We start from the raw sequence: 27,607 nt of genomic DNA on the forward strand, positions 1-27,607 counted from the left end.
AACAACGTTCTATTGGAAATTTGTTTTATTAATAACACTGTTGCCAACTCTGCCTCTAAAGTCTAAACTAAAGCAAATCAAATGCTATTTACAGAAGGGAGGGATGAATTGAATACACAGACCACAATGGAAATAAGCCCTCAGGGCTTTTTGTGTTATCCTTTTAGCATTGTTGTATAATTGTACCTCTATCATTTTTGCAAACTGTTAATAACGTATTCAATCAATCAATGAAACTCTCCCTTGTATTCCAAAAACCCAACACTTAAAAATTGTGGTTAACTGAACACAATGACATTCATCATAATAAACACATACATTCCCTCCTTAAGTGCTTACACCCAAGCCACGGATGTAACAAGTTGAGCCGGACCGCGATAAGTACCCATATCACCCGTATTGTTCAATAAAAAGCATTTTAATCCGATCGGCGGCCATTTTCCATAATTTTTTTGTGATGTATCAGAGTCAATATATCTCCCAACCGGTAGTGTCGCATAGTTGAAAGCATCGGAGAAAATGGCCGGCAATCGGATTAAAACACTTTTTATTGAACAATACGGAATATACAGATAGGCCTACTTAGACCTTTTGCGGCTAAACTTATTACATCCGTGGCATGGGGGTCAGCACTTTATATTTGAAATCTGAACGTTTGTGTAGATGTAGCAGTTGTGAATGTAAAAACATTGAAAACCAGGAACAAGTGGTTCCATGACGTTTGTGACGGACCAACGTCATGTGAATGTGAGCGTCAAATGGAACTGTAACAATTTGGCGTTTGTGGAATCATTGCTAGTACTCCTACTTCTTGCCATAATTGATGATTGTCATTATGTCCTCCACTGTAATGACCAAATATGGACATCCATGACATCCTATGACATATGACTTACGGGGAGCATAGTATAAAAGGAGCGTGGAATATCTTTCACAGATCACATGAGCAATCGTTAAGGGTGAGCATTGCTAACAGTTGTGAGCTGAAACCCCTGACGTGAAGTTATCGCCGCAACACACGCCATTGATCTAAATCCATTCCATCATACAGTGAGTGGTAGGTGTGGGAATGCTGCGCTGGACAGTTCATCGGAAAGGAGGACGGAAGACGCACCATGTTGCTGTTGCGGTGGAGCACAAGGTGTACTCATTTGGAGTTTGCTCCAACAAGTACTTGGCCAACAAGGAGCTGATGGAAGTGTATGTCTTAAACACAGTGTCTTTCGACTGGATGAAGTTAACCCCAGTGACATCTGGAAGAGGAGAACTTCCCCCTGAGGTTCCCTCCACTCGTGTGGACCACACAGCCGTGCTGGTAGAATATGTCATCTACATCTGGGGAGGGTATCCTTACTGCAACAGGCTTTATGCATTTGATGTGGACACCCACAGATGGTTGAAGACCAAGGTTTCTGGGGCCGTTCCAGAGGGGCGGGTCAACCACTCAGCCTGTGTCCAGGGGAAGGCTGTGTACATCTATGGAGGCCAAAGCCAGCAGACTATCACTAATGACATCTACAAGCTGGACACCACCACAATGGTCTGGTCTTCAATTAACGCCAGGGGCACTCCACCACCTGCTTCAAAAGGTCACTCTGCCTACATCATCGGGACGATGATGTTTGTATTCGAGGGCTTGGAAGGACAAAACTATCACAACTTCAAATCAAATATCAGTGTGTTTGACACAGAGACCAACTGCTGGCTGAACACGTCTTCTGTACCAGGAAAACCATGGTGTCATTCACCCTTTACCTACAATGAAGAGCTGTACATATTTAATGACTGGTACAATCAAACCTTCCGTGATCTGCGGAAATTCAACCCAGAGACCTTCTCCTGGAAGAAGGTTAAGCCCAAGGGGAAACACCTGGGCTTGTATAGGAGGGCTGGTATGTGCTGTTGCATGGTGGGAGATCGTATCATCCTCTTTGGAGGATACAAAGACAGAATCTCCACACACTCTGATGACCTGTTTGTCTTAGACTTGAGTCCTAGTCTCAAGACGCTATGCAAGCTAGCAGTCATTCAGTACGGACTGGAGCAGTCAGAACTCCCACACAACCTCAGGTTGGAACTGGCAGCCATCACAACCAACAACAACAGAAAAAGTTCCAGACAAGAGAACAAAAGGTCCGTGGACTAATGCATATCAAACTGGGGGTCCTTGAAATTAAAACGTGTGACAACCACTGCAATGAGTTGCGGGTATGTGTTTGCAACGCTATTCACTATCCTCACTCCTACAAGGTTATGTAAAGAAGGAAAGGAAATCCATATTAGAAGGTTATTAACGAAAACGAACAAAATAAGGAAAACTAAAATTAAAAAAATATTGTAAACTGAAAAAAAAAAAAACTGAAACTGTATTGTGTGTTTAAAAAACTAACTAAAACAAACTGAAAGTATAGTCAAAATACCCTTTGTTTTCGTTTTTCTCTATACGTATAACCCTTTTAGATTGAAATTAATTCGATTCAACTGCCATAAAACTGCAGGCACAAGGCTGCAAACACAGTTGGGTGGGGTCGTGGTAGCGGTTCAACATCGGGTCATACATTACGAGGGTTGTCAGACGCAATCAGGACCGTCAAAAACATGGCGCTCCGCTCCAAAGATCTAACTGTTTCCAGCTTGCGCTGCACCAAAAAATAAATAAAAAACTGTGTCAACCATTCGACCGACGTCAGGGATCTCCATATATGGGCACATAGACACAGGCAGACAGACAGACAGACAGACAGACAGACAGACACAACAAACATCTCCATATATGGGCAAAAAACATAGACGGGTACAACGGGTACTCCATGGGTACAACCATGCATAACCGGAGGGGCATGCATGCCAACAGGCATAGTTTCCAAAGGGCATCGGCCTAGTGTGATTAAATGTGCATTTGTTTGGAACATATCAATTGTTTGCATCCATTCTGAACGGCATGGGGCTTCAGGCAACATTTTATGCCATATGGAGATCTACGACGCCTGCACAAATTGACGTTAATCAACGGTTATGTCACAGTAGTAAATTGTTGGATTATGCCCAAATATGGACATGCCTTATGTCACAATACTGACATCATAGCTGACTGACATCATAAATCATCATCATAAATTCTATCAGCCCCTAGCTGCCAGTGACAACAATTGTCTGTGCTACATCAACGCCCAAGGCAAATATAACATAATTGTGATGCAATCTGCTCATTGAACCCCAAAGAAGACCTGTGAGTCACTTGTACATGACGTGACCCATATTACAGCACCGTGTATGATTGGTGCAACAGATAGTCAGTCATACATGACGACAAGACAAGGCTCCTATTACATCACTGTGTATAACAGGTGGAACAGATGAAAGCCACCGGCCGCCAAAGTGCCAACCTCTGCTGGGAGCAGCGCCACAAAAGGAAACAAAAGACATCTGCACGTGTTGCACTTTTTGCTGAGGCAAACAACATCAGTGCCTCCTCCGTATCTCCTGAAGAGAAGAAAGGAGGAAGAAATCAGAACGAAAATAATACTTTTCAGAAAGAAAGTAATGCTGCTTTTGGGGGTGTTTTGGGAGGTGCACATGCTGAGGCCAACCATAACAATAGTTCCTCTTTGGATAGTTTGGTTGAGACCATCCAGCCCTCAGTCCCAGCCATTCCTGCCCTCTGTGAAACAGAAGAGCTTGCCAACCTTGGGTTATACAACGTGGGGCAAATGTGCTATATGAACTCTATCCTGCAGAGCCTCCTGACTTTGAAAAAATTCAGGGATGAGCTTCGCCGTCAGTATCAGGTTGTAAGTACAGTCCCTGAGGCCGAAATACTTGTTCTTTTGGTGTACATTGACATGTCACGTTTCTACAATGACGCGGACAGTAAAATACAAATCCTGAAGACCTTCAAGTGGATGATCTCGAACGTCCAAAAGTATCGGACGTTTCGGCACGACAAGCAAAAGGACGCCCATGAGTTCCTCATCTGTGTGCTGGAACAGCTGAGGTCTTTGTACCCCGCTCTGAAGACAGCAACACAGACCCTCACCTGTCCTTCGTGATGTGCAACACCCGGACCTGTAGAGGATGTCGCACGCTGTCCTTTACGCAACAGGAATTCACCAACCTGTCCTTGACTGTGATGCCTGGAGAATCCGTGGAAAGATGTCTCGATGAATACCTAAAGGAGACGGAGCTGGAATACAGGTGTGAGTGCGGACATCTGAGATCGGAGCAGCAGTGGTTATTTCAGAACCTGCCTAATATCTTGGTTCTCCACCTCAATCGCTCCAATTGGAACGGAACAAAAGATAGTCAGGTGCATCTGTCCAGGAAGCTGCTGGTCACTTCAGTCGATGACCATGCAACAATGTACCCTCTGGCGAGTGTAGTCAACCATTTTGGACCCTCTGTTTATGAAGGCCATTACATCTGTGACGGGATGTATCCTCCTGAGACAGACCACTGGCTCATCTATGATAATCACAAAGTGTATAAAACAACGGGTGAGTTAGTCTGTTGCCGTCGGCAAAAGTCGGCTTACATTCTGTTCTACGAGCGGCAGAACACACAAAAAGCATTAAAGTGACCAGCAGTCATTAAATGTCAAAAGTACAGTAGACAACATTTGTGACAAAAACATTTTTTTACAATATATTTTTCAAATAGCAATGGACAGTCTATTCCTAGCAAATTAGTCTGATATTACATTTGACTGATATTCATATATGATAATTATAAGGGGGTAAATAAAGTGTATTATTCACTCATTCATATGGTCACTTGTATCCAGCTTTGTCCGCTTGTCCGGAGTCGAGGTGGTAGCAGTTCCAGCAGAGAATCCCTGATGTCTCTGTCTCTGGACCCATTAGGCAGCTCTAACTGGGGAACCCAGAGGCATTCCCAGGCCAGTGTGGAGATATAATCCCCCAACCTGGTCCTCGGTCTGTCCTGTGGACCCTTCCCAGTGCCTGAACCACCTCAACTGGCTCCTTTGTACGCAAAGGAGCAGCGGCTCTCACGGATGACTGAGCTTCTCACCCTAAAGGAAGATGCCAGCCACCCTCCTGAGAACACCTATTTTAGCCGCTTCTATCCATGATCTTACTTCGACCACATGCATTTCATGACCATACGTGAGAGTAGGAACGAAGATTGACTTGGTAGATCATCGAGGGATTTAGAGGGAGAGTGCATACACCTCCACTTAAGTGTCCAGGTGCAGGACAAATTAAGATCAACATAAATAAAATAAAAGTCTGCATACTGGTAATAATATGCTCAATGTACTTTTGTTTGGCATTTCAATGTTTCAATCAGATAGATATACAGGAATGAATAAGGAAATGGGCGTTCATGTATATACATACGTAGGACACCATCAGATAGATCTTCAGGAATTAATAAGGAAATGGGAGTCACAAATATAGCTAGACACGATTTCAGAGTCTCCACTGATTGGTTGAAACCATAATAGGTTAGGTGAAAACACCTGAGCTGATAAGTCAAGATAGGCTATGTAATTAGTTATAATAATCTCTTCGCAAAATACAGGCAGCTTACTCATTTCCAGCTCTCTTAAATAATATAATGATATACTATTTAAATATTATATGATAATTAATATTATAATACTACTTAAGTGGTGACAATTAATTGACTGTATATTGTACATAAGATAATGAATGACATTAACATTTATATCAATGTGATGATACACTTTTACAACTATTTAATGGATAGATGTTAAATAAAACTTTTAAGGACACTGGCAATATGAAAACAACTGATGACCTTAATTACCAACCTCATTATTAACCACTTAAGCTACCGGCATATATATGAAAATAGCTGATCTACAAGCTCATAACACGTTTCATGGTAAGGTGTTGTGAGCTTGTAGGCCTGCTATTTTAGATGTGCAACACCGATGTACAACATGTATTTAGCATATAGCCCTATAGGCTATTTTAAAGAATTTTGGCCTATATCGACATGCCAAAAATAGGTAGCCTATGCCAGGGTTAATGTGGTTAATAAATACATATACACATACTGTATATATTATCAATAAATGTTAGAATCAAAGATTGCTGTAGCGAACAACCTACTCCCGCAAGGTTAGGTGGTCGGTAATCTATCAAGACAGATCTCTCAGCGTGATTGCTGGATATTTGGATAGACAGTCTCCTAGGGAGTGCTAGTTAAGAGGTTGGTTAAGAACACATACTTTACTTTGCAAGTATTTTAAAAGCATAAGCATCTCTACTGGCAACACATAGTGCATTATGCTGCTGTACATGTGCCATTTACACTGCACATAAGCAGAAATACAAATCCCAGTAAAATGGAATTTGTAAGGGTGCAAAAAATGTAAGTCTTGAGAGTGTACAAACATAAATTGACGCTCACAAATGTACAGTGCATTGAAAAAGATACCTCATACATTTGAATTTCTCAAGAGAAACCTACACACCTTATGCAAACATATAATACTTACCATGAGTAACATACTGTACAGTTCACACACACGCACGCACGCACGCACGCACGCACACACACACACACACACACACACACACACACACACACACACACACACACACACACACACACACACACACACACACACACACACACACACACACACACACACATTTCCCACCTCGCCCCCTAGTGCTCATTCCTTGTATCCATTTGTCACCTATATTTTGATATACTGTATGGTAGCAGATACAGTATAGTTAATTGTTCCCATGTGTTCTGTTATTTAGATAGGCATATACCTTTTGCTTAACCACAAATGATAAGAATAGTATTTAGAGAAAGCATACTGTTTAGACAGATGCCTAGGTTGGCAAAGGATATTCAGCTGTTGACCCTCTGCATTATACACATTTGATTGGCCGGGGTGCTGACCAGTCAAATGGTTATAGGTCGCAGCTGGTTCAGTTTAGGTATAAGGTTAAAAATTGAGTACAAAGGACCCCAATGGAAACAAGCCATAGGCTTTCTTGGGTTTTAAATCGTCTTAGATGACCTTGTATTGAAATGTACTTTCCTGTGCTTTTTTTTGCAAACTGATAATAAAGTATTGAATCAATCAATCATGCCCTGAATCAGAGAGGATACTGACATTATCCAGGGATGCATGTACTCCATCCTGTACTAACTGACTTAACACTGGCACTAAACGTTTTGAAATGATATGTTGAGATCACCACACCAGACATAAAATGTGTAAGGAAATACTGTAATAACTGCTGGCATGTATTGCATATCTGAAGGAGAAACCATGACAACAACTTTCTATTGGAAATTTGTTTTATTAATAACACTGTTGCCAACTCTGCCTCTAAAGTCTAAATAAACTAAAGCAAATCAAATGCTATTTACAGAAGGGAGGGATGAATTGAATACACAGACCACAATGGAGATAAGCACTCAGGGCTTTTTGTGTTATCCTTTTAGCATGATTGTATAATTGTACCTCTGTACTTTTTGCAAACTGTAAATAATGTATTCAATCAATCAAACTATCCCTTGTCTTCCAAAAACACAACACTTAAAAAATGTGGTTAACTGAACACAATGACATTAATCATATTAAAGACATACATTCTCATAGCAAATAACAACACAATAACAGGCCAATAAAACAATAAACATGAGTGCTTCCAGGGGCATGCTGGGAAGTGCCTCTCCTGTCCAATGTGCACCCTAGGACACTGCATTGTACAACAAAGTACCCAACAGTTACACTTTACGTTAACTAATTAAATCCAATGTAATAGAGTGTAAATGAAATGGTCTACAGTTAAATGTTCTATACATCATTATGTAATAATACTCTTACAGAGGTTTCAAAGGGACAGATGGGTTGTTAGGATGAGTAATAAACCATGGCTTCACTCTGCACAGATACAAAGTAATGTTAAACAAAGTGCATCCCCTAGTGGTGAAGTTAACTACATTAACCCTGGCGTCACTATTTTGGGCATGTAGATTAGAAGACAGTTGTCAAAAAAGTCAAAACATTTAAAAAACTTAGCAAAACCTTTCTAAAATAGCGAAAAAAGCCGATCTACAAGCTCACAACGCGTCTCATAGCCATACATAGGTCAGCTATTTTAAAAATGTGTGAAATAAAGCTTAAATGGTTAAATAATGTATACAAGGGGGGACAAGCTTGTCCGGAAACATCCCTGCACGTGACACAGGCTGTTGTTTACCAAACAACACAGCAACCATTGCAGCAATGATGTGCAGAACGCCACAGCGAGGTCACACGTAGTGACAGTTAAGCACACAGTGGCACTTCCTGCTGTATCAGTTGAGCCATTTAGGAGAGATTAGATCTAGGTTAAAACGTTGCAACAGATACAAAACCTCTGTACATATTGTATAAACCAATGTTATCTTTGTCATGCAGGACAACTTACAAATTTGCAATTAAATTCTGAAACAAGTAGTTTTATAGCCAGATTTAAGAACAATGGTGTTTAAAATATTTAAAAGTATAAATTATTTTGAGCATGCCGCAGTTGCATGGCAGTGTCAATCAATCAATTCTGATTGGGAAATAAGAAGCAGCATAAAAACTGAGCCAAAATACTGTACATCTTTCTCACCGCCCTGAACGTACTGAAGATCCGTTTTTACAGCCTTTTGCGTAGATGTAACAAATATATACATAGATTAAAATACGAGATACAATCTGTAGAGCATGAACCATGACACACTAAGGAAGTGCACTGCAAAGATATGATCTGTTTGAATGACATTTAACAATTGTGTTCCTCCTAACTTTATTTCTGAAAGAAACCACCGATTTCATGACTGAATTGGTCTAAACAACTGAACACTGGCTGAATGCATTACTTTCAGAACATGTAAATTCTGTGGTGGGATTATTATTTTTTTCCTTGAGCCCTGCCCCCTTTAAATATCTGTGTACAGCCCTGTCAGTAGGGGCTGCATATCACACAATGCAGCTTTAAGACTCTTATTATGCGTTATCCAATTTGTATGACTCATAAAATCAGTGTGGATATAATTACAATTGTGTATTGTGAAAATGGGAATACTTTTGAGTTGTTCCGTGTTGTCTTCTCTTGTTTTCATGACATCTTCATTTACCATCCTGGAACAAAACAACAGCATAAAACTTTAAAAACTCAAACCCAGATACACTGACTGTCACTGAATAAGATGCATTTCCTGTCCCCCCCCTCCTGTTCCAAGTACAATGGACCACAATGGAGACAAGCCCCCAGGGATTTTTATGTGGTTGTTTTTTTTCACTGTACCGTTTTCAAACTTGTTAATAAACCTATTCAATCAATCAAAAATTATGTATAGGAAGAAAATATCTTACCAAGAGATGTTCCTGGATTGACCTGAGAATAAACTGTATCTTCAGTATTATCTGGAGCTGGTGATTTAGTGAAAGGAAAATAGAGCACACAGAAAATGTGAATGGTTGCAGAAATTATGAGCAGTGCATTTAAATTCACATTATGATGATCCTCATTCTGATTTCTCAGCTTCAGCCTTTAATCTTCAGGACTAGTGGCATTTTCTCATTATATGTTTCAATGGAACAGATGCTCCCAATCCCAGATATAAATAAAGTTTATATTTTTATTGTTGAGGAAAACATCCTAGCACAAATATGCATTTACCTTTCTTATTCTTGGCCTTGCGTTTGTCTTGGTAGTTAACCTGGGCGTAGGTCACATCTGGTTTTCCTGCTCCTTCTACAACACAACACGCAAGTCAGAACATAGTATTCTTTATGCAACACCTATTGATAACTGTTAATGAACTGTTAATAATTCTCTTTAATTCCTAATACAGTTCAGCTTCTTTTATATTCTCCAAATGTAGCTATTTTGGAGGTGTCAGAATCATCGGGTGACTGGCTGAAGCAAACAGAGGTTATTAGAATCAAGCCCAACAGGGGATTGTAGCAGAACTCCAAAATATACCAGCCGAGTTACACTATTCATTGTCATTATTTCAACAGACAAACAACAACTAGCTAGTACAGCTTTACCAGCCAGTCAAAGTTCACCACCATTTGGCCAATGACTAATTCCCTACATAACCAGTGGAGTTATTGATGATAAAACATTTTTTTTGTAAAACATTCATGCAAAACACCTTGTGGCAGAATGTTTGTGGACGGTTATAAATAACAAAATGTACCTGTGTCAGATCCAGTCTTCACTTCAGAATACAAAGAGCTCTCAAGTGGATCAGCAGTCTTCACTGTGGAGGAAACTTTCTGTTACAAACATGTGTATTAATGTTTAGTTACAGTACCTACAGTATATCATCGCTGTCAGGCAGAAAGCTTTTATCTCCACATTTTAACTTTTTGTGTTTTTTCGTAAATGAATGCCCCACTACATACTACAGCGTCACACAAAAGTAGCAAAAGTAGCATATCTACAAGCTTGAAACCACATTTTGAGCTTGTAGATCTGCTACTTTAGCTATTTTTGAATTTGAGTAAAAATAACAATTTTGGAAATATGAGGTTTCCACCCGACAGAGACGATATACAAATGATTATATACTTTTAGGAAGACACTGCCTGTCATAGCACCTGCTTTATGAGATGGACAGTGTGTGGGAGTTAACCTAGTTTGTGAAGTTCACAGGAACTAACACTTACTCTGCAGGCTCTCACACAATGTCTTGTGTTATTTCCTCACGTGCATGAGGGACAAGTGACAAAATGATAGCACTCACATGCACTCACTCGTAGACACACAATGTGGGTTGTGTTAAAAATTACCACTACAATATAGTCCATAATATTCACCTTAATCATAATTCATATTCATTTCATGTTTTTTGTTTGCTCACCCTTCTTGTTCTTGCCCATAGTTTTTAGTTCAATCTGTGAATACGTCACGTCACTGGGCTCACCTGCGGGTTCGTCCGAAACAAAGAACCATAGACAACTGTAAATTAAATTAAAAAATGTTTTGCAGGGAAACATCTCTGCATGAGACAGGCTGTTGTTTACCGGATACCCCAGCAATAATTTGTTCGGTTAATTAACAAAATGCATTCACCTTTCTTATTCTTGGCCTTGCGTTTGTCTTGGTAGTTAACCTGGGCGTAGGTCACATCTGGTTTTCCTGCTCCTTCTACAACAAAACACGCAAGTCCGAACATAGTATTCTTTATGCAATATTATGTTTTATGAAAACTGTGATCACCTGAGTAATTCTATTTAATTCCCAATACAGTTCAGCTTCTTTTATATTCTCCAAAATGTAGCTATTTTGGGGGTCAGAATCATCGGGTGACTGGCTGAAGCAAACCAAGGTTATTAGAATAAAGCCTGAAATGGGTTTAGAGCAGAACTCCAAAATATACCAGCCGAGTTACACTTTTCATTGTCATTATTTCAACAGACAAACAACAACTAGCTAGTACAGCTTTACCAGCCACAGTCACAGTTGGCCAATGACCATCATTTGGCCAATGACTAATGTTTATTTCCTACATAACCAGTGTGAAGTTATTAATGATTTAAAAAAATGTTTTAGTGAAACATTCATGCAAAACACCTTGTAGCTGAATATTTGTGGACGGTTATAAATAACAAAATGTACCTGTGGCAGATCCAGTCTTCACTTCAGAATACAAAGAGTTGTCAGGTGGATCAGCAGGCTTCACTGTGGAGGAAACTTTCTGTTACAACCACGTGTATTTATGTTTAGCTACCTACAGTATATCATCACTGTCAGGCAGAAACCTCTTATCTCCATATGCTAACTTTTTGTGTTTTTCGTAAAGGAATGCCCCACTACATACTACAGCGTCACACAAAAGTAGCAGATCCACAAGCTAGAAACCGTGTTTTGAGCTTGTAGCCCTGCTACTTTAGCTATTTCTGAATTTGAGTAAAAGTAACAATTTTGGACATATGAGGTTTTCCATCCGAGACGACATACAAATGATTGTATACTTTTAGGAAGACACTGCCCGTCACCACCTGCTTTATGAGATGGACAGTGTGTACTTAGTGAAGCTCACAGGAACTAACACTTACTCTGCAGGCTCTCACATAATGTCTTGTGTTATTTCCTCATGTGCATGAGGGACAAGTGACAAACTGATAGCACACACATGAACCCACTTGTACACACACAATGTGGGCTGTGTTAAAAACTGGCCACTATACTATATAGTCCATAATCTTCAGCCTAATCGTAATTCATATTTGGTTGATAAGGAAAAATAACAGCTCTATCAATATTCATTTCATGTTTTTTGTTTGCTCACCCTTCTTTTTCTTTCCCATAGTTTTTAGTTCAATCTGTGAATATGTCACGTCACTGGGCTCAGCTGCAGGTTTGTCTGAAACAAAGAACCATAGACATCTGTAAATTAAATTACTAATTCTAATCATCTCCAATTAATTCATCTCTACAATTCTGTAAAATCTAACAGCTCCTTCTTTTGATATCAACATTTAAAGGTAGGGTAAGGCATATTTGGTTAAAACAAAACGTTTTTTGGTAAAAGGTTTAACCTTTTACTCTATAGCAATGATTACTTTCAGAATATTATTCTGAAAGTAATCATTGCTATAGAGTGTTTCTTCAGTATGAGGAGTCTCCCTGTATCTCCAGCTCTTTGATAAACAGAAAATACATTTTCAGGTAGGTGTCTGCTCATTTCTTTGTGTCATCACTTCCAATTTCACTTGTTTAATCTGTATCCTGTTTGATTTCTCTATCCTGATTGGATAAAATTGGTATCCCAACCAGAAAAGGCATTTTCTGTTTAATAAAGAGCTGGAGAGACATGGAGACTCCTGTTACTGAACGAACACTATATAATGATTACTATCAGAATGTAGAGCTATCTAACACTTATTTTAACCAAAGAAAACCACTTCCCCTAACTTTAAATAAGCATGTGTTGAAAAAATGTGCTTGTGTAAAGGGAATGCCTGGTTTGATGGTTCCTGATTGATTGGGGTTAGTGATCAGCTGGTATGTGACTGATTGATTGTGATTGGTTGAAAGGCTGACCATGCTGAAGTGGGGAGAGATTATCGTCTGCAGGTCCTCTCTGGTTGGTCCTCTGGTCTGATGCTGAGTCTTGATTGGTTATCTGGGACTCGACGGATCTATTTCAAGAGAATATTGTAATAGCATAAAGTAGTACACAAGATCTACTGAGACAGATAGGGCTAACCCCTCATAACTGGCTAGTCCTCTAATTCGGCCATTGGTGTCTTGGAGTTAGTTGAGTATTTGCGTATGTGTAGAGTTATTCTACACATTGGTGCAGTTAAAACATCTTAGTGACCTCTTAGCCCTATACATAATTCCCAGATCACAATGAGCCCATAAAGTTTGTTTCGGGTTTGTTTCGGGTTCAACACTAGTAAACATGAAATCATCCGAGAAGAAACACACGCACGCACACACACACACACACACACACACACACACACACACACACACACACACACACACACACACACACACACACACACACACACACACACACACACACACACACACACACACACACACACACACACACACACAAACACACACACACACACACACACACACACACACACACACAGTAGGCGGCCCATCAGCAGTCAGTGTGATGTGATCATGTGACACAGGTAGCATTTATCACACAGAACCACCAGACCGTATGCGCCGTTCAAAATTATCAAATGATAAAACTGGTGAAAGTATAGTAGCAGAGTGAATATAATAGAAGTAAATTAAAAACGATTTATGAGGGGGACAGCCAAACTGCACGGTCAGAGGCTGTGAATAATAATGCTATTTCTCATAATTACAGGTGCAATACACAGACAAAAGGAATCAGTAATAACCTTGGAAATAAAAAAATATATTATTTTCTTGAACTGAAGTGATGACAGCTTCCTGTACAGAACTTTTATGATAAATAATTACAGACTCTCATTCAAAGATTGTGGAAGCGTTGTCTGGCTTAAAAGACTATAATCTGCCCCACTGACCCCCCACTCTAATCCCCTGTAACTATCCCTGGGAAATGTACACTTCTTGTTGTCTAAGAAAATTCTTCATCAAGGACAGTTGTACCTAGCCTGGTAAACCCTCCCTCCGGAAATCTCATATCCATTTGTGAGATTTCTGGAGGGAGGGTTTACCAGGCTAAGTTGTACCTACCTGACACAACATGGACCTGTAAAAAAGAAAAGAGCACAATCTGTTAGTGTTTTACACTGCAAAGCAGTCCTCTGCTGTTCAGTATCACAACATTCTGTAGGAGGGAAATTTCCCAGCATGACATTTTATAAAAGATATAATCCATATTTGAGTGGTTCTGACCTTTGGATGTTCTGTATCGACACAGCAGGAGCAGAAGGATGATCAGTAGAATCACAACAAGAAGTCCTACAATCAGTCCCACTACATGTAGAGAACTCTGTTCTACAGATCCAGGCACTGAAGGCTGAGACACTATGATGAAATACATACATAGATTAGTATCATAACAACTCATTTATGTTTGTCTCAAATGCTTCAAGATATTGGGAGTCCACTGTCATGTCTGCTATTGTATAATCATTTACAAACAAAGCTGGAAAGTTTTTTTTTAAGTAATTACAAAATTTAGAACATTTGTTGTGTAATTCTTCCACATTAAAAAGTGTTTTCCCCATATTCCTACAATACATGTAAAACATAAGTAAATGTGTTAAGTGTATAATTCCATATTGTTTAAATACATGAAAAAGAAAAAGGTAAATTGTTTCTAGTAAACTCACATCTCACTGCCATCCAGCTCTGTGGTGATTCTACTCCAGAATATTTACACTTGTAGAAGCCCTCATCAGACTTAGAAACAGCAGGTATGATCATCTCTCCATTGGTTTTATTTTGGACCGGTTTTTCATTTCTATAGAAGTCCACATTGGAGAGTGACTCATCTGTTTTGTGTTTGCATTGAAGAGTCACAGAATGTCCCTCAGTCACAGGGTGAACAGGACTCACCAGGATGACAGAACTAGCTGTAAGAGAAAAAAAACTGTCTTACAGTCTTCACACTGAGCAAATGCAAAAGCATGCTTTTAATGAGTTGATGGAATGGAAACGCTGCAGTATTTCTATATAAAGTAACTGGACTCACAATGTACTGTGATGTTGACAGCATTGCTATACTCTCCCAGACCAGACTCACACCAGTACACTCCACTTGTATATAAGGTTTTGGTCCATGTAGATCCAGTCATATATCTTCCAAATGAACTCTTCACTTTCCATTCAGTAGAGTTTCCCTCACAGCTCAGTGAGACAGACTCATAGTACAAGTGCTGAGTTCTGTTAGAACTCACTGTGAGAGAAGCTGAAGAATGAACATCTAATTCACAACACAGGATCAGAGCAGAGGTCAAACAAAGACAATATTTAATTAAATGCAAGAAAAGTGAGAATAAGATGATATAATGTGGAGAAAGAAATACAATAGAAAATGGGGGAGTGAGGAAGAGTGGGAGAGTGAATCAGTCAGTCAGTCAGTCAGTCAGTCAGTCAGTCAGTCAGTCAGTCATGCACAGTCTAATAGAAAGCACAAAGCTTTAAAAAAAAATAAGTCTGCCTCATCCAGGCAGTTGGCCAGGAGCCACTTTGAGTGGTAGTTGGGATAAACGCAGTCAGTGGAGCAAACGCAGTCCGCACCAAAAATATTTACGATTCTGTCCCTATCGGTACATAACTCGGACGGCGCTGAGTCGACTAACAGCCCTTCGGCTGGTCGACGCGGGCACTCGCGCCTGGAGGCGCTCGGGCGCGTCTCCTCAGCCTCAAGGTCTGCTGAGTCGGCGCGCCTCCGTCATGGCCTATAACTTATAATTTTAAATTATAGTGAAAACACATCCTTAAATGGAATTAAGAAATGGTTTTACCTTTAGTCTAGGTAAACTTAATTAATTGCAAAACATGACACCCCTTATTCAAAACAGATGGCGAATGCATTCTTCTCTTTATAGGGCCTACACAGGTAATAAAATTGCCTGTGAGACCTTTATGAATTGAACCTCACAGTCAGCAGTCAGTCAGTCAGTCAGTAGGGCTGTCCTGTAGGGGGAAAAACATAGAATTAAGAATGATGAATTACGAGTCACACTCACCACCAGACCACACAAACTGAGGTTCACTGTAACTGGTGTGATAAACGGGGTCTCCTCTCCCAGCTTTACACACATATCCTCCTGTGCCTGTAGGATCATGAATGATGTAGGAAGCCTCTGCAGTCCCAGTGAGGCTACCAGGTAAGAGCTCATACGTGTAGGAGTTGTATGATGGTTGAGGAACAGCTCTGTACCAGTAGAACCTCCAGTCTGCAGATGATTCTTTAACTTCACAGCTCAGAGTCACTGAGGCTCCAGGATTCAACCATGGAGGATACAAACTCAGAACAGCCTGGGGTTTGTCTGTTGGAAAGAACATTTCTCTGGATTAAAAACATTGTTTGCTGTTTGACATGACATTATGTCTAATGTTGCCTGGAGGCTGCACGAAAGACATGTAATGTAAATCAACTTTTATTTTTCACATTTACATGTTTTCCTATGACTGTTCTCGTCTCTGCATAGTGCAATTTGTCTCGCTCTGCACACACACACACACACACACACACACACACACACACACACACACACACACACACATACACAGACAGACAGACAGACAGACAGACAGACAGACAGACACACACACAGCTCTCATTCAATAGAAAATACTTATATGTCCTTTTCTTTTCCCCTGCTGATACAATAAGTCTGGTTGTACAAGCAACTACTGGTTGTAGCTAGATTCAAGCATTCTCAACTCTCAAAGTCTTCAGTGATGGGGTGCTGACCCAAAAGGCACAAAATTGGTTAATTAAGTCAATAGCACTCGGAAATAATCATGCAACACTTTAGGACATCATGCACGTCACGCCCAAAAGTGTGAAGTTGCTTGTTGACTGGCTTTTTAAACACTCTTAGGACTTCTCTGTTAATCATTGTCATCCACATGTTTAACACTTTTGCTTGACTGGGTCTGGGTTGTTTAGTTTCTCTTGTTTCTAAATTTGCTAGTAATGAATAGGCCATATTCTTCCTTGTGTGTGTTTGTGCACTCGCACGCACGCACGCACGCACGCACACACACACACACACACACACACACACACACACACACACACACACACACACACACACACACACACACACACACACACACACACACACACACACACACACACACACACACACACACACACACACACACACAAGCAGTTAAGTGTCTTGCTCATTCAACACATAGCCGGGCATGAACGAGGACCTTCTGTTTCCTAGCCGGCTTCTCTACCCATTCAGCTATGGCCTTCCCTAGCATGATGAAGATGATGATGATATAAGCCACACCTTCCCTGTGTTTTAGCATTTTAATACATGTATTTGAAGGTTTCTGTGCTGGTGACGATGTGAATTTAACCGTGCATGTGAATAAAAATGTCACATTAAAACAGCCGATAAGATAATGATGTTGACATGAACAGTGGCTGAACTAAAGTAAAAGAAAAAACATATCACTGTTTCTACGTTTTTTTAAGCACTTAAACACCACTATCCGTATTGTCGCAGAAAATAGCAATGACGTGTCACAACACGTCACATCGTGCTGCGATGTGTTGAGAGCTTGTCGATCACTAGTATAGAGCTCTGAGGGACTCCGGTCAACCATATACACACTCTACTGTATGTCTGGAGGCTGAACAAGGGATACTGGTCATGTGTTACTTATGTAATACATGTTTTCTATTCTATCACTATCTCTATCTACTCTTTATCTGTAGGACCTCCAGACTGAAGATGAAAGTCAAGATTATACTATAGCCTACCTTTAAAAGACACAGTGATGGTATCGCTGGACTCGGAATATTGTTGGTCATGTTTGCGTCGACCTCTACACTGGTATTCACCACTGGATGTCTGAGAAGGACTAAAACTGTATTCAGGTTCTTCACTGGACATCTTGACAGGCTTATTATCCTTCCACCATGTGTACTTCCAGTCAGAGGCACTTCCTTCCTGTATCGTACACTTCAGAATAACAGTCTCTCCAATGAAAAACTGAGGCCAGTCAGGTTGTCTGCTGAGAACAGCCACAGCGTCTGTAGAAGTAACACAAATAGTTAAGTTTAGTAATACTTTATTGATCCTTGTGGGGAAATGCATCCTCTGTATTTAACCCATCCTTCTAACTATTAGGATGGTTAATAGTTAATAGCAGCAACTAGCATCTAGACACCAGCTCCAACTCTAAGGTCACCCTTGGTCAAGAGCAGTTGGCAGAATGTATGTCCCTAACATGTAGTAGCCTAGATATTCTTTGTAGGAATAAACCTGACATGGGGAGAACATGTAAACTCCACACTGTTGCTAGTGATAACCAATTAGCCACTGTGCCATATACAGAAGAAGGTTTAAATTCAGTTCATGACAGCAGACCCATGGTCGTCACTCTAATGAGTGATACCACAAAATATTTTAAAAAATTGCATTAAAACTAAATGCACATTGTAATTACACATCTGAAAGCTGACATCTTACAATAGGTCACATATTTTCTCTGTACAAATAATAGGTGTATGCAGGAAACTACTTTAACCTTTTCATTCTTAGTTGTTTCATGAGAATCAAACACATGATGGTGTATAGTTTGTCTATAACTCACCACCAGAGACAGAGATAGAAACTGAGTTGCTGGCATCTGTGTAGTATGGTTGGTCTCCTCTCCCTCCTCGACACATGTAGCTTCCACTCTCTGAGACACTGGAGGGACTGAATGTGTAGGTTGACTGATCTGTCACAGCCAGTGGTTTAGACTGTAGGTCGTCTCTGTACCAGTAGATCTTCCATGAAGCTGTACTGTCTTCCACAGTGCAGGTGAGAGTCACTCTATTGGATGTCAGAACACTTGTTGTGTCTGATATCAGCGTAGTCTTTGGTTTAGCTGTTATTTATGACAGAGAAATAGAATACAACCGTGTCATTATTAAGCCTCAGTATTTCTCCCAACAAGTAGGATTGAAAAACATCTCAGAAAAAAGCGATATTACACAAATAAATGAAAATGTAGGGAAAACAAACAAAAAAACGGATACAAATACGCCTCTGAATCTAAACCTAATGGTGATGATGACACAGTATGTGTAGTGTAATAAATGTCTTTCTATCACTAACAGAGCTGAGTAGCAGTTACAGTCAAATAAATATTGTCTCGGAACAAATAACAGGTGTGAATATAGGAAGCTGCTTAAATCTTTGATTGTTAATTGTTTCATAGGACTGAAACAAATGATAGTATATCTTTGCTGTTGAGTGGAAACCTAGTTTTTTTATTATTATTTTAAAAATATGAATATTGAAAATAAACAATCGACAAGTTCACGCGTCACATCACTACGCGTTGTGAAATTGATCGAATATTTTTGTGACCGAGACACACTTTTATGATGAAGCAGGGCATTAGTTTACGAGAAAACATGAAAACGTTGAAATATGGAGATACAAGGATTACAAAAAAAAGCTAATATAATCCAATTGTTGCTTATAAATTGCAATTTTCACATTAAAACAGCCAATATATATCATGTATACATGAACAGTGGCTGAACTCTCTCTGCTCAGTTGGTCATTCAGAACAATACATTTCTAAAGTAAAAAAAAAAAAAAAACATTTATCACTGTTTGTGAGACTTTTAACACAGAGTGCTGTTCCTTTACAGGCCACCTTGCAATTATTTTTGGCAAAATTAGGCAATACCTGACAACTACATGACTGGGCATAATATACACTATACAGTACAATATGTCTCTCGTAGGAGTTGATATTTCTTTCATTCTACTGTCTGTCTGGAGGCTGAACAACGGATAGAAAACTGTTATTGATTATGATGATGATGATGATCACTGATCAAGTGTTATGCAATACATTTCTATCAGTAGGACCTCCAGACCGCAGATGAAAGTCAAGAGTATACCATAGCCTACCTTTAAAAGACACAGTGATGGTATTGCTGGACTTCGAATCTTGTTGGTCACGCTTGCGTTGACCTCTACACTGGTATTCACCACTGGATGTCTGAGAAGGACTTAAACTGTATGCAGGTTCTTCACTGGGAATGTTGTTATTATCCTTCCACCATGTGTACTTCCAGTCAGAGGCCTTTCCTCCCTGTATCGTACACTTCAGAATAACAGTCTCTCCAATGAAAAACTGAGGCCAGTCAGGTTGTCTGCTGAGAACAGGCACAGCGTCTGTAGAAGTAACACACATAGTTATGTTTAGTAATACTTTATTGATCCTTGTGGGGAAATGCATCCTCTGTATTTAACTCATCCTTCTAACTATTAGGATGGTTAATGGTTAATAGCAGCAACTAAGCAGCATATGGACACCAGGAGTATCCTACTGTAACATGTAGGAGGAAAGCCACACTCTTTCTATGAGGCAGCATTGCTAAGGTAACAAATTATTCAGTTGTGTAATTATTTTAAATATACAACTGAATTGTGTCTCATATGAATAACAGGTGTGAATGTAGAAAGCTGCATAAACCTTTTGATTGTTAGTTGTTTCATAAGAATCAAACAAATTACAGTATAGTTTGTATATAACTCACCAGAGACAGAGATATAAACTGTGTTACTGTATGTGTAGTATGGTGGGTCTCCTCTCCCTCCTCGACACATGTAGCTTCCACTCTCTGAGACACTAGAGGGTCTGAATGTGTAGGTTGACTGATCTGTCTCCTTCACAGGTCTGTTGTCTCTGTACCAGTAGATCTTCCATGAAGCTGTACTGTCGTCCACAGTACAGGTGAGGGTCACACTATTTGATGTCAGAACACTTGTTCTCTCTGATTTCAGCGTAGTCTTTGGTTTATCTGTTATTTATGAGAAATAAAAAACCTTTTTGTCATTATTGAGCCTCACTATTTCTCCAATTTCTCCAAACAGTTAGGATTGAAACACATCTAAATAGATATTGCACAAAGAAATGAAAACGTAGCAAGAAGCCTCTAGTCAAAAACGACAGACAAAATACCCCTCTGACCTTATGTTAACCTGAACATGATGATGATCACAATTACATCATGTGTAGTGTAATAAATGTCTTTAGGGGTGTAGTAAAAGTGGGGGAGCGCATATATACCGCTTTTTCCCCTCTACACTAAATCTCTTCACCAAAAATAGCCGATCTACAAGCTCGCAACGTGTCATAGCACCGACGCATTGTGAGCTTGTAAATCTGTTATTTTTGGCTAATGTCCCACAAGTAAACTCCACACTCTTGCTATGAGGCAGCAGTGCTAAGGTAACACATTATTCAGTTGTGTAATTATTTAAATTATACAACTGACAACAATTGTGTCTCAACGAATAACAGGTGTGAATGTAGGAAGCGACATAAACCTTAGTTGTTTTTTAAGAATCAAACACATTATAGTGCCTCCCCCAGTTCCGGAGAAGCGGACTGAGTGGCCCTGTCTTTCCCTAAGAGGACTGACCGTGGGCTACTGGGACGTAAGTCAGGGCTTGATCAACTCCGGCTGGGTCTACTGGGCGAGGGTGTATGTTGTTGCGAGACCCGAAACACCCTATGACCCCAGGCTACAACACCGATGGTACGTCCCAGGTGCATCCACGTGATGTTTTCTTTATAGTATAGTTTGTATATAACTCACCAGAGACAGAGATAGAAACTGAGTTGCTGTCATGTGTGTAGTATGGTTGGTTTCCTCTCCCTCCTCGACACCAGTAGCTTCCACTCTCTGAGACACTGGAGGGACTGAATGTGTACGTTGACTGATCTGTCACAGCCAGTGGTTGAGACTGTAGGCTGTGTTTGAACCAATAGATCTTCCATGAAGCTGTACTGTCTTCCACAGTACAGGTGAGGATCACACTATATGATGTCAGAACACTTGTTCTGTCTGATTTCAGCGTAGTCTTTGGTTTATCTGTTATTTATGACAGAGAAATAGAATAAAACTGTCACTATTGAGCCTCAGTATTTCTCCAAACAGCTAGGATTGAAAAACATCTCAGAAAAAAAGGGAAATAAATGAAAATGTAGGAAAAACTAACAAAAAAAAACACAGAACAATTAAAATAAATACCCCTCTGACCTTGTGTTACTGTATGAACCTAAACCTAATGATGATGATGTCATTACAGTATGTGTAGTGTAATACATGTCTTTCTATCTCTAACAGAGCTGATTAGTATTTTTACAATTGAAAGCTGAAATTGTACAATAGGTAAAATACAGTAAAATAAATATTGTGTCTGAACAAATAACATGTGTGAATATAGGAAGCTGCTTAAACCTTTTGATTGTTAATTGTTTCATAAGAATGAAACAAATTATAGTATATTGTTGCTGTTGAGTGGAAAGCTTGTATGTCCAACACCGTTAGTTTTTTCTTTTTTAAATATCTAAAAATAGTGAAAATAGATGATCTACAAGCTCACAACGTGTCACATCGCTACGTATTGTGAACTTGATAGAATATTTTCACTACTTTTGTGCGGCACTCTTGTATGATGAAGTAGGGCATTCATTTACGAATAAACATTTAAGAGAAAGTTGAACTATGGAGATACAAGGATTACACAAAGCGGCTAATCCAATTGTGGCTTATACTGTAAATTATAAATCGCAAATTCACATTAAAAAAGCCAATATACATCATGTATACATGAACAGTGGCTGAACTCTCTCTGCTTAGTTGGTCATTCAGAACAATACATTTCTAAAGTAAAAAACAAACAAAATATCACTGTTTGTGAGACAGAGTGCTGTTTTTTTGCAGGCCACCTTGACATATTTTGACAACATGAGAGTATAATGACTTAACAACTACATGACTGGGCATGATATACACTATACAATGTGTCTCGTAGGAGTTGATATTTCATTCTACTGTCTGTCTGGAGGCTTAACAACGGATAGAAAAACAGCTATTGATGATGATGATTATGATGATGATCACTGGTCATGTGTTATGCAATAAATGTATTTCTTTAGATCACTATCTCCATCTACTCTTTATCAGTAGGACCTCCAGACTGCAGATAAATGTCAAGAGTATACCATAGCCTACCTTTAAAAGACACAGTGATGGGATTGCTGGACTTGGAATCTTGTTGGTCATGTTTGCGTTGACCTCTACACTTGTATTCACCACTGGATGTCACATAAGGACTTAAACTGTATTCAGGGTCTTCACTGGACGTCTTGACAGGCTCTTTATCCTTCCACCATGTGTACTTCCAGTCAGAGGCACTTCCTTCCTGCATCGTACACTTCAGAATAACAGTCTCTCCAATGAAAAGCTGAGGCCAGTCAGGTTGTCTGCTGAGAACAGGCACAGCGTCTGTAGAAGTAACCCACATAGTTAAGTTACTTCATTGATCCTTGAGGGGAAATGCATCCTCTGTATTTAACTCATCCTTCTAACTATTAGGATGGAGGAGGCCGTGCATGCTGCTGAAAGTAGCTGCCGATTGACCTCATAGTTGATAGATGTTAGGTATTGTTTCATAAGTGTAATTAATATCTTGTCACTCAGCAAACCCATTCAAACAGGTAACCTTACATTCACAAGCCCTGTCACATATTCAGTATCAGTGTGACAAATACTAGGAGATTATGTTCCAGTCTTTCGACTTGGTAGTGAGATTCATACTGTATACTGTATATAATCATTATAAAACAGCTGTGTTCACAATAGAGAGAGTTTTAATCTGTTGACTCATTCTATAATGTTTAAGTTGTTAAAACAGATTATATAATAACCTACACTAACTGAAGACTAGGCTGGTATTAGAGTCCTCACTGACCATAAAGGAAACAGCCTGTGTATCAAACCACATTCACATACTGCCTCCATCACAGTGAAGCTTCAGTGGGGGATGTTTCTGTCTGTCTGATCGTGTGCGTGCGTGCGTGCGTGCGTGCGTGTGTGTGTGTGTGCGTGTGTGTGTGTGTGTGACTATGCAGTGAGACCACAACATTGAATGACAGGAAGACACACATCTCTGTACAACCAAAGTGCTGTGCATCTCATCACTTCAGGAATTGTCTTCTTTCTCTCTACAAACATAATTTCTTCTGAGTCGCGTTTATGGTTTGCTTATGTTGGAAGCTATCTTTTAAAACTGTGTTTTAAAAGATAGTTTAAAAACACAGTTTTAAAGGTAGTTTAAAGGTTAAAGTATTTTTTTGTGAAAATATGTTTTTTATTTTATGTTATTTTATGTCTACTTGTTTACAATGTGTATTCCTTTAAGTAAAGCTAAACAAATGTATACGTGACAAGTGGAAATGTGAGTATAAAGTTTATACAGTAGAGAGAAAATAAATCTTCACCATCATGATCTTCACCATCTTCTTCACCACCTTTATCATGTCCACCATCTACTCCTATGGTCATATAGGAGAAGAAGCCACTCAGCACTGAAAAGCATATGAGACAATATCAAGTTAAAGGGATATTTCACTTTAAAAAAACTTTGAATTTTATCATCTACACAGGCTTTTGTGAGCCCCCAGACCGTTTTTAAGTTGCTTGATTCAGTATTTAGATATTTGATATTCATTTTTATCAGACACGCCCCCTTCCTATACAGACCCATCATAACTTCAAACTCCACTTTTAACATGTCAGATTTATCAAAAACACCCATCCCATATATACACACACACACACACACACACACACACACACACACACACACACATATAGTCTTCAGGCACAATGACGCTTGACCAAAATAGACAGGCTACAGCTACAGAGGTTTAGCATGGCCCAAGATACTACAGCCTTTAACCTGATTGATTTAGTTTTAGCCCCTATGTCCCGTCTCCCTCAAAAGACGTTGCATTTTGCCAGGCCACAATTGTAAATACGAATCTGTTAAACAAAAGAGAAAAATCCACAGTAGCACCACTGAGAGGAGAGCATACTGACTGGATACATCACTGCATTGGAACTGCTCTGCCCTCAATCACTAAGCATTACAGAGAGCTGTGTGGACAGACCAGAGCATCAGTGGATGTGAGCTTCCCTCCATCCAAGACATACAGTATACATACTGTAGGTGTAGCAGCCCACATGATCCCCCTGCTAAACTATACCCAGGGTTAAAGTGGGCTAGGATTAAAGTTAAGGTTTAGGCTCAGGGTTAGCCTGCTTTATACACCGGATATATTCTGGGCTAGTCCAGTTTACCTTATGCACACACACACACACACACACACACACACACACACACACACACACACACACACACACACACACACACACGCACGCATGTACATATTCTAGGCATGACATAATAGGTGAAGATTCAGCGAAAATAGCAGATCTACAAGCTCACATTGCGGTGCATACTTGGCATGTTGTGAGCTTGTAGGTATGCTATTTTTAAAGAGATTTGGTGTACAGGGAAAAAAGGGGAGAAAAAAGGATAGGGTTTAAGTGATTAATGTAGAATGTAAATCAATTTGCAATAATATTCTGATAGCCAACAAATGTTTTGCAGCTTGTATAGCTGAGTATAATCATCATTTGTTAATGTAAAAAAAAAATACTAGATGGTGTCTCTGTTACCTCATCACTGTTGTAATGGTCTGCTATTTTGGTTGTTATTACGATATTGATACATCTACAGCAAGGCCAAAACATTGGTCAAGATCCTACATAAATAACAACTTGTAAATTGATGCCATTGACATGCTTTTACTGTATTCAAACTCAGCAGCTTAACTTTAACATAATGATAATAATGTTGTAAGGCCACATCATTATAATTGTTCAAAAACAAGGCCAAAAGACCTATTAGTAATAATAGTAATATACTCACAGAGGAGCACATAGGGCAGATTGGGCCCCATCCTCTGCTGTGATGAACGGCTCTGCTCTACCTCTTCAGAATAATCTTTCTACTAGTACTACCAGTGAACTAATAGATACAGCTGTATGAAACAGGGAAATAAAAGAGACAGAGAGAGGAAGTTGTGTGGGGGGTAGAGTTAGAGGGCGTGAGAAAGATGTTACACTTGCATGCCACGTCATGAGCTCAGTATATATTGTATTTCTTTCTAAATTCTTATTAAATTCAGTACTGCTCTTCCTTCCTCTTTTTTTGGAAGAGAGGCTGAGATAAAGATGTGAGCTCATTCTTTGCAGGTCTAAATAGATTTGATCTTATCATGCAAGGTTAAAAAAAGAAAAAAGAAAGAAACAGGGTGTGGTGTTAAAATATCCTAAGTGCCTGGTCACCATGATGGAGAGCAGATTTTGCCTCCTGTACCACATTCTTAACCATTCACATCCTATCTGTTGCCAGGGTTGTGGCAGCAGCTCAGATCACAGTGTCCTTTAACTTTGCCAGGGTCATCTCTCCAGACTTACTTTAATGCAGTGGATCCCAAACTTTTTTCCTTGGAGCCCCCCTTTCTTACATCTGACAAAAGCTGAGACCCCCCACACGTGTGCGTGTGCAGAATGTACAAATGTAACCACCTTACGGGTCCATTTGTCTCCATTTGTACACTCTCAGAGTAACTAGAGTGGTGATAGACTCGTCTTTGTCTAAGGAGTCTTCTTTTGTTGTGGTGTGTGAGTCTTTCACCACTCTATTTACTTTTAGTTATTGAGACTACCACTCCTGCAACCAACCTTAACTAAGGACAAAGAAAGGCGCAACAGTGGACTTAACACTCTCAGAGTTTCATAAACACTAAGGATTTTACAGTATTTATTGGAGTCCCGGAGATCGATGTAAAAAGAAAGTGTCAAATAAGGGTCCGTGGCTTAATGCATGTCAAACTGGGGGTCCTTGAAATGAAAATGGTTGATAAATGAGAATCATTGGATTGTTTGAATATCTCTAGTCTTTAGATGGTCAGTTCTTGCCTTGCACGCACATGGAGGATGGGTTTGATTTGACAACTGGACAACTCCCTAGAACTAAAGTCATGAAAATACAGCCTTTGCCATGTACACTATATTTGCCAGACCTGAAAGGTATGGCCTACACAAGCCTTTGTCACCAATTTGTCCATAGATTAGATTAGATTTATTGGTCCCCGTGGGGAAATTCGTCTTCACTGACTGTGAAGTGGCAGCGGTGGCCTAGTGGTTAGAGGGGCGGCCTTGATACCGGAAGGTCCCTAGTTCGATTCCCCAATTCATCACATCAATCATGAATCACCGCTGAATAGCCCTTGAGCAAGGCTTCCATGCAGGGTCCGGCTGGAAACAAGCTTCGTGCTTAGTCCGACACCCTGGGTAAACAACAAACTTTGCTTTGCTTTACTGTACATTACATAAAAAGACCATTACACATCACACAAGACAGACAACAAGCAACAAGACGACTGGTGTCAATAGGACAGATTTTTCAGCGGGGCCTTTTGTTCAGGACCTCGATAGCTGCAGGGACCAGGCTTTTTTTACAAGGTATGTCTGGTTGTGGTTAAGTTTCTTATGCATGAATAAATAGGCA

General features: G+C 39.8%; 2 protein-coding genes across 2 annotated transcripts in view; one reads left to right on the forward strand and one right to left on the reverse strand.

Moving 5' to 3' along the window:
* Positions 1 to 1,069: 1,069 nt before the first annotated feature.
* On the forward strand, positions 1,070 to 2,146 carry LOC311060059 (kelch domain-containing protein 3-like; the record flags this gene model as incomplete). Its single annotated transcript, XM_084078186.1, has 3 exons — positions 1,070 to 1,470; positions 1,564 to 1,892; positions 1,986 to 2,146. The coding sequence occupies 3 exons, from the start codon at positions 1,070 to 1,072 to the stop codon at positions 2,144 to 2,146; spliced, it is 891 nt and encodes a 296-aa protein (XP_083934312.1).
* Positions 2,147 to 7,476: 5,330 nt separating this feature from the next.
* Positions 7,477 to 27,607, reverse strand: part of LOC311059636 (uncharacterized protein) — a 164,712-nt gene continuing 144,581 nt past the window's right edge. The window contains exons 15-19 of the mRNA XM_084077644.1: positions 12,295 to 12,369; positions 10,198 to 10,260; positions 9,672 to 9,746; positions 9,365 to 9,421; positions 7,477 to 9,130 (exon numbers count right to left, since the gene is read on the reverse strand). Of these exons, the coding sequence (XP_083933770.1) occupies positions 9,123 to 9,130; positions 9,365 to 9,421; positions 9,672 to 9,746; positions 10,198 to 10,260; positions 12,295 to 12,369 (278 nt within the window). The 3' untranslated portion in view covers positions 7,477 to 9,122. The remainder of the gene's footprint in view (positions 9,131 to 9,364; positions 9,422 to 9,671; positions 9,747 to 10,197; positions 10,261 to 12,294; positions 12,370 to 27,607) is intronic.

Source organism: Gymnoscopelus microlampas (assembly GCF_963454915.1).
Source record: "Gymnoscopelus microlampas genome assembly, chromosome: 14".
In the NCBI taxonomy this organism is placed as follows: Eukaryota; Metazoa; Chordata; class Actinopteri; order Myctophiformes; family Myctophidae; genus Gymnoscopelus; species Gymnoscopelus microlampas.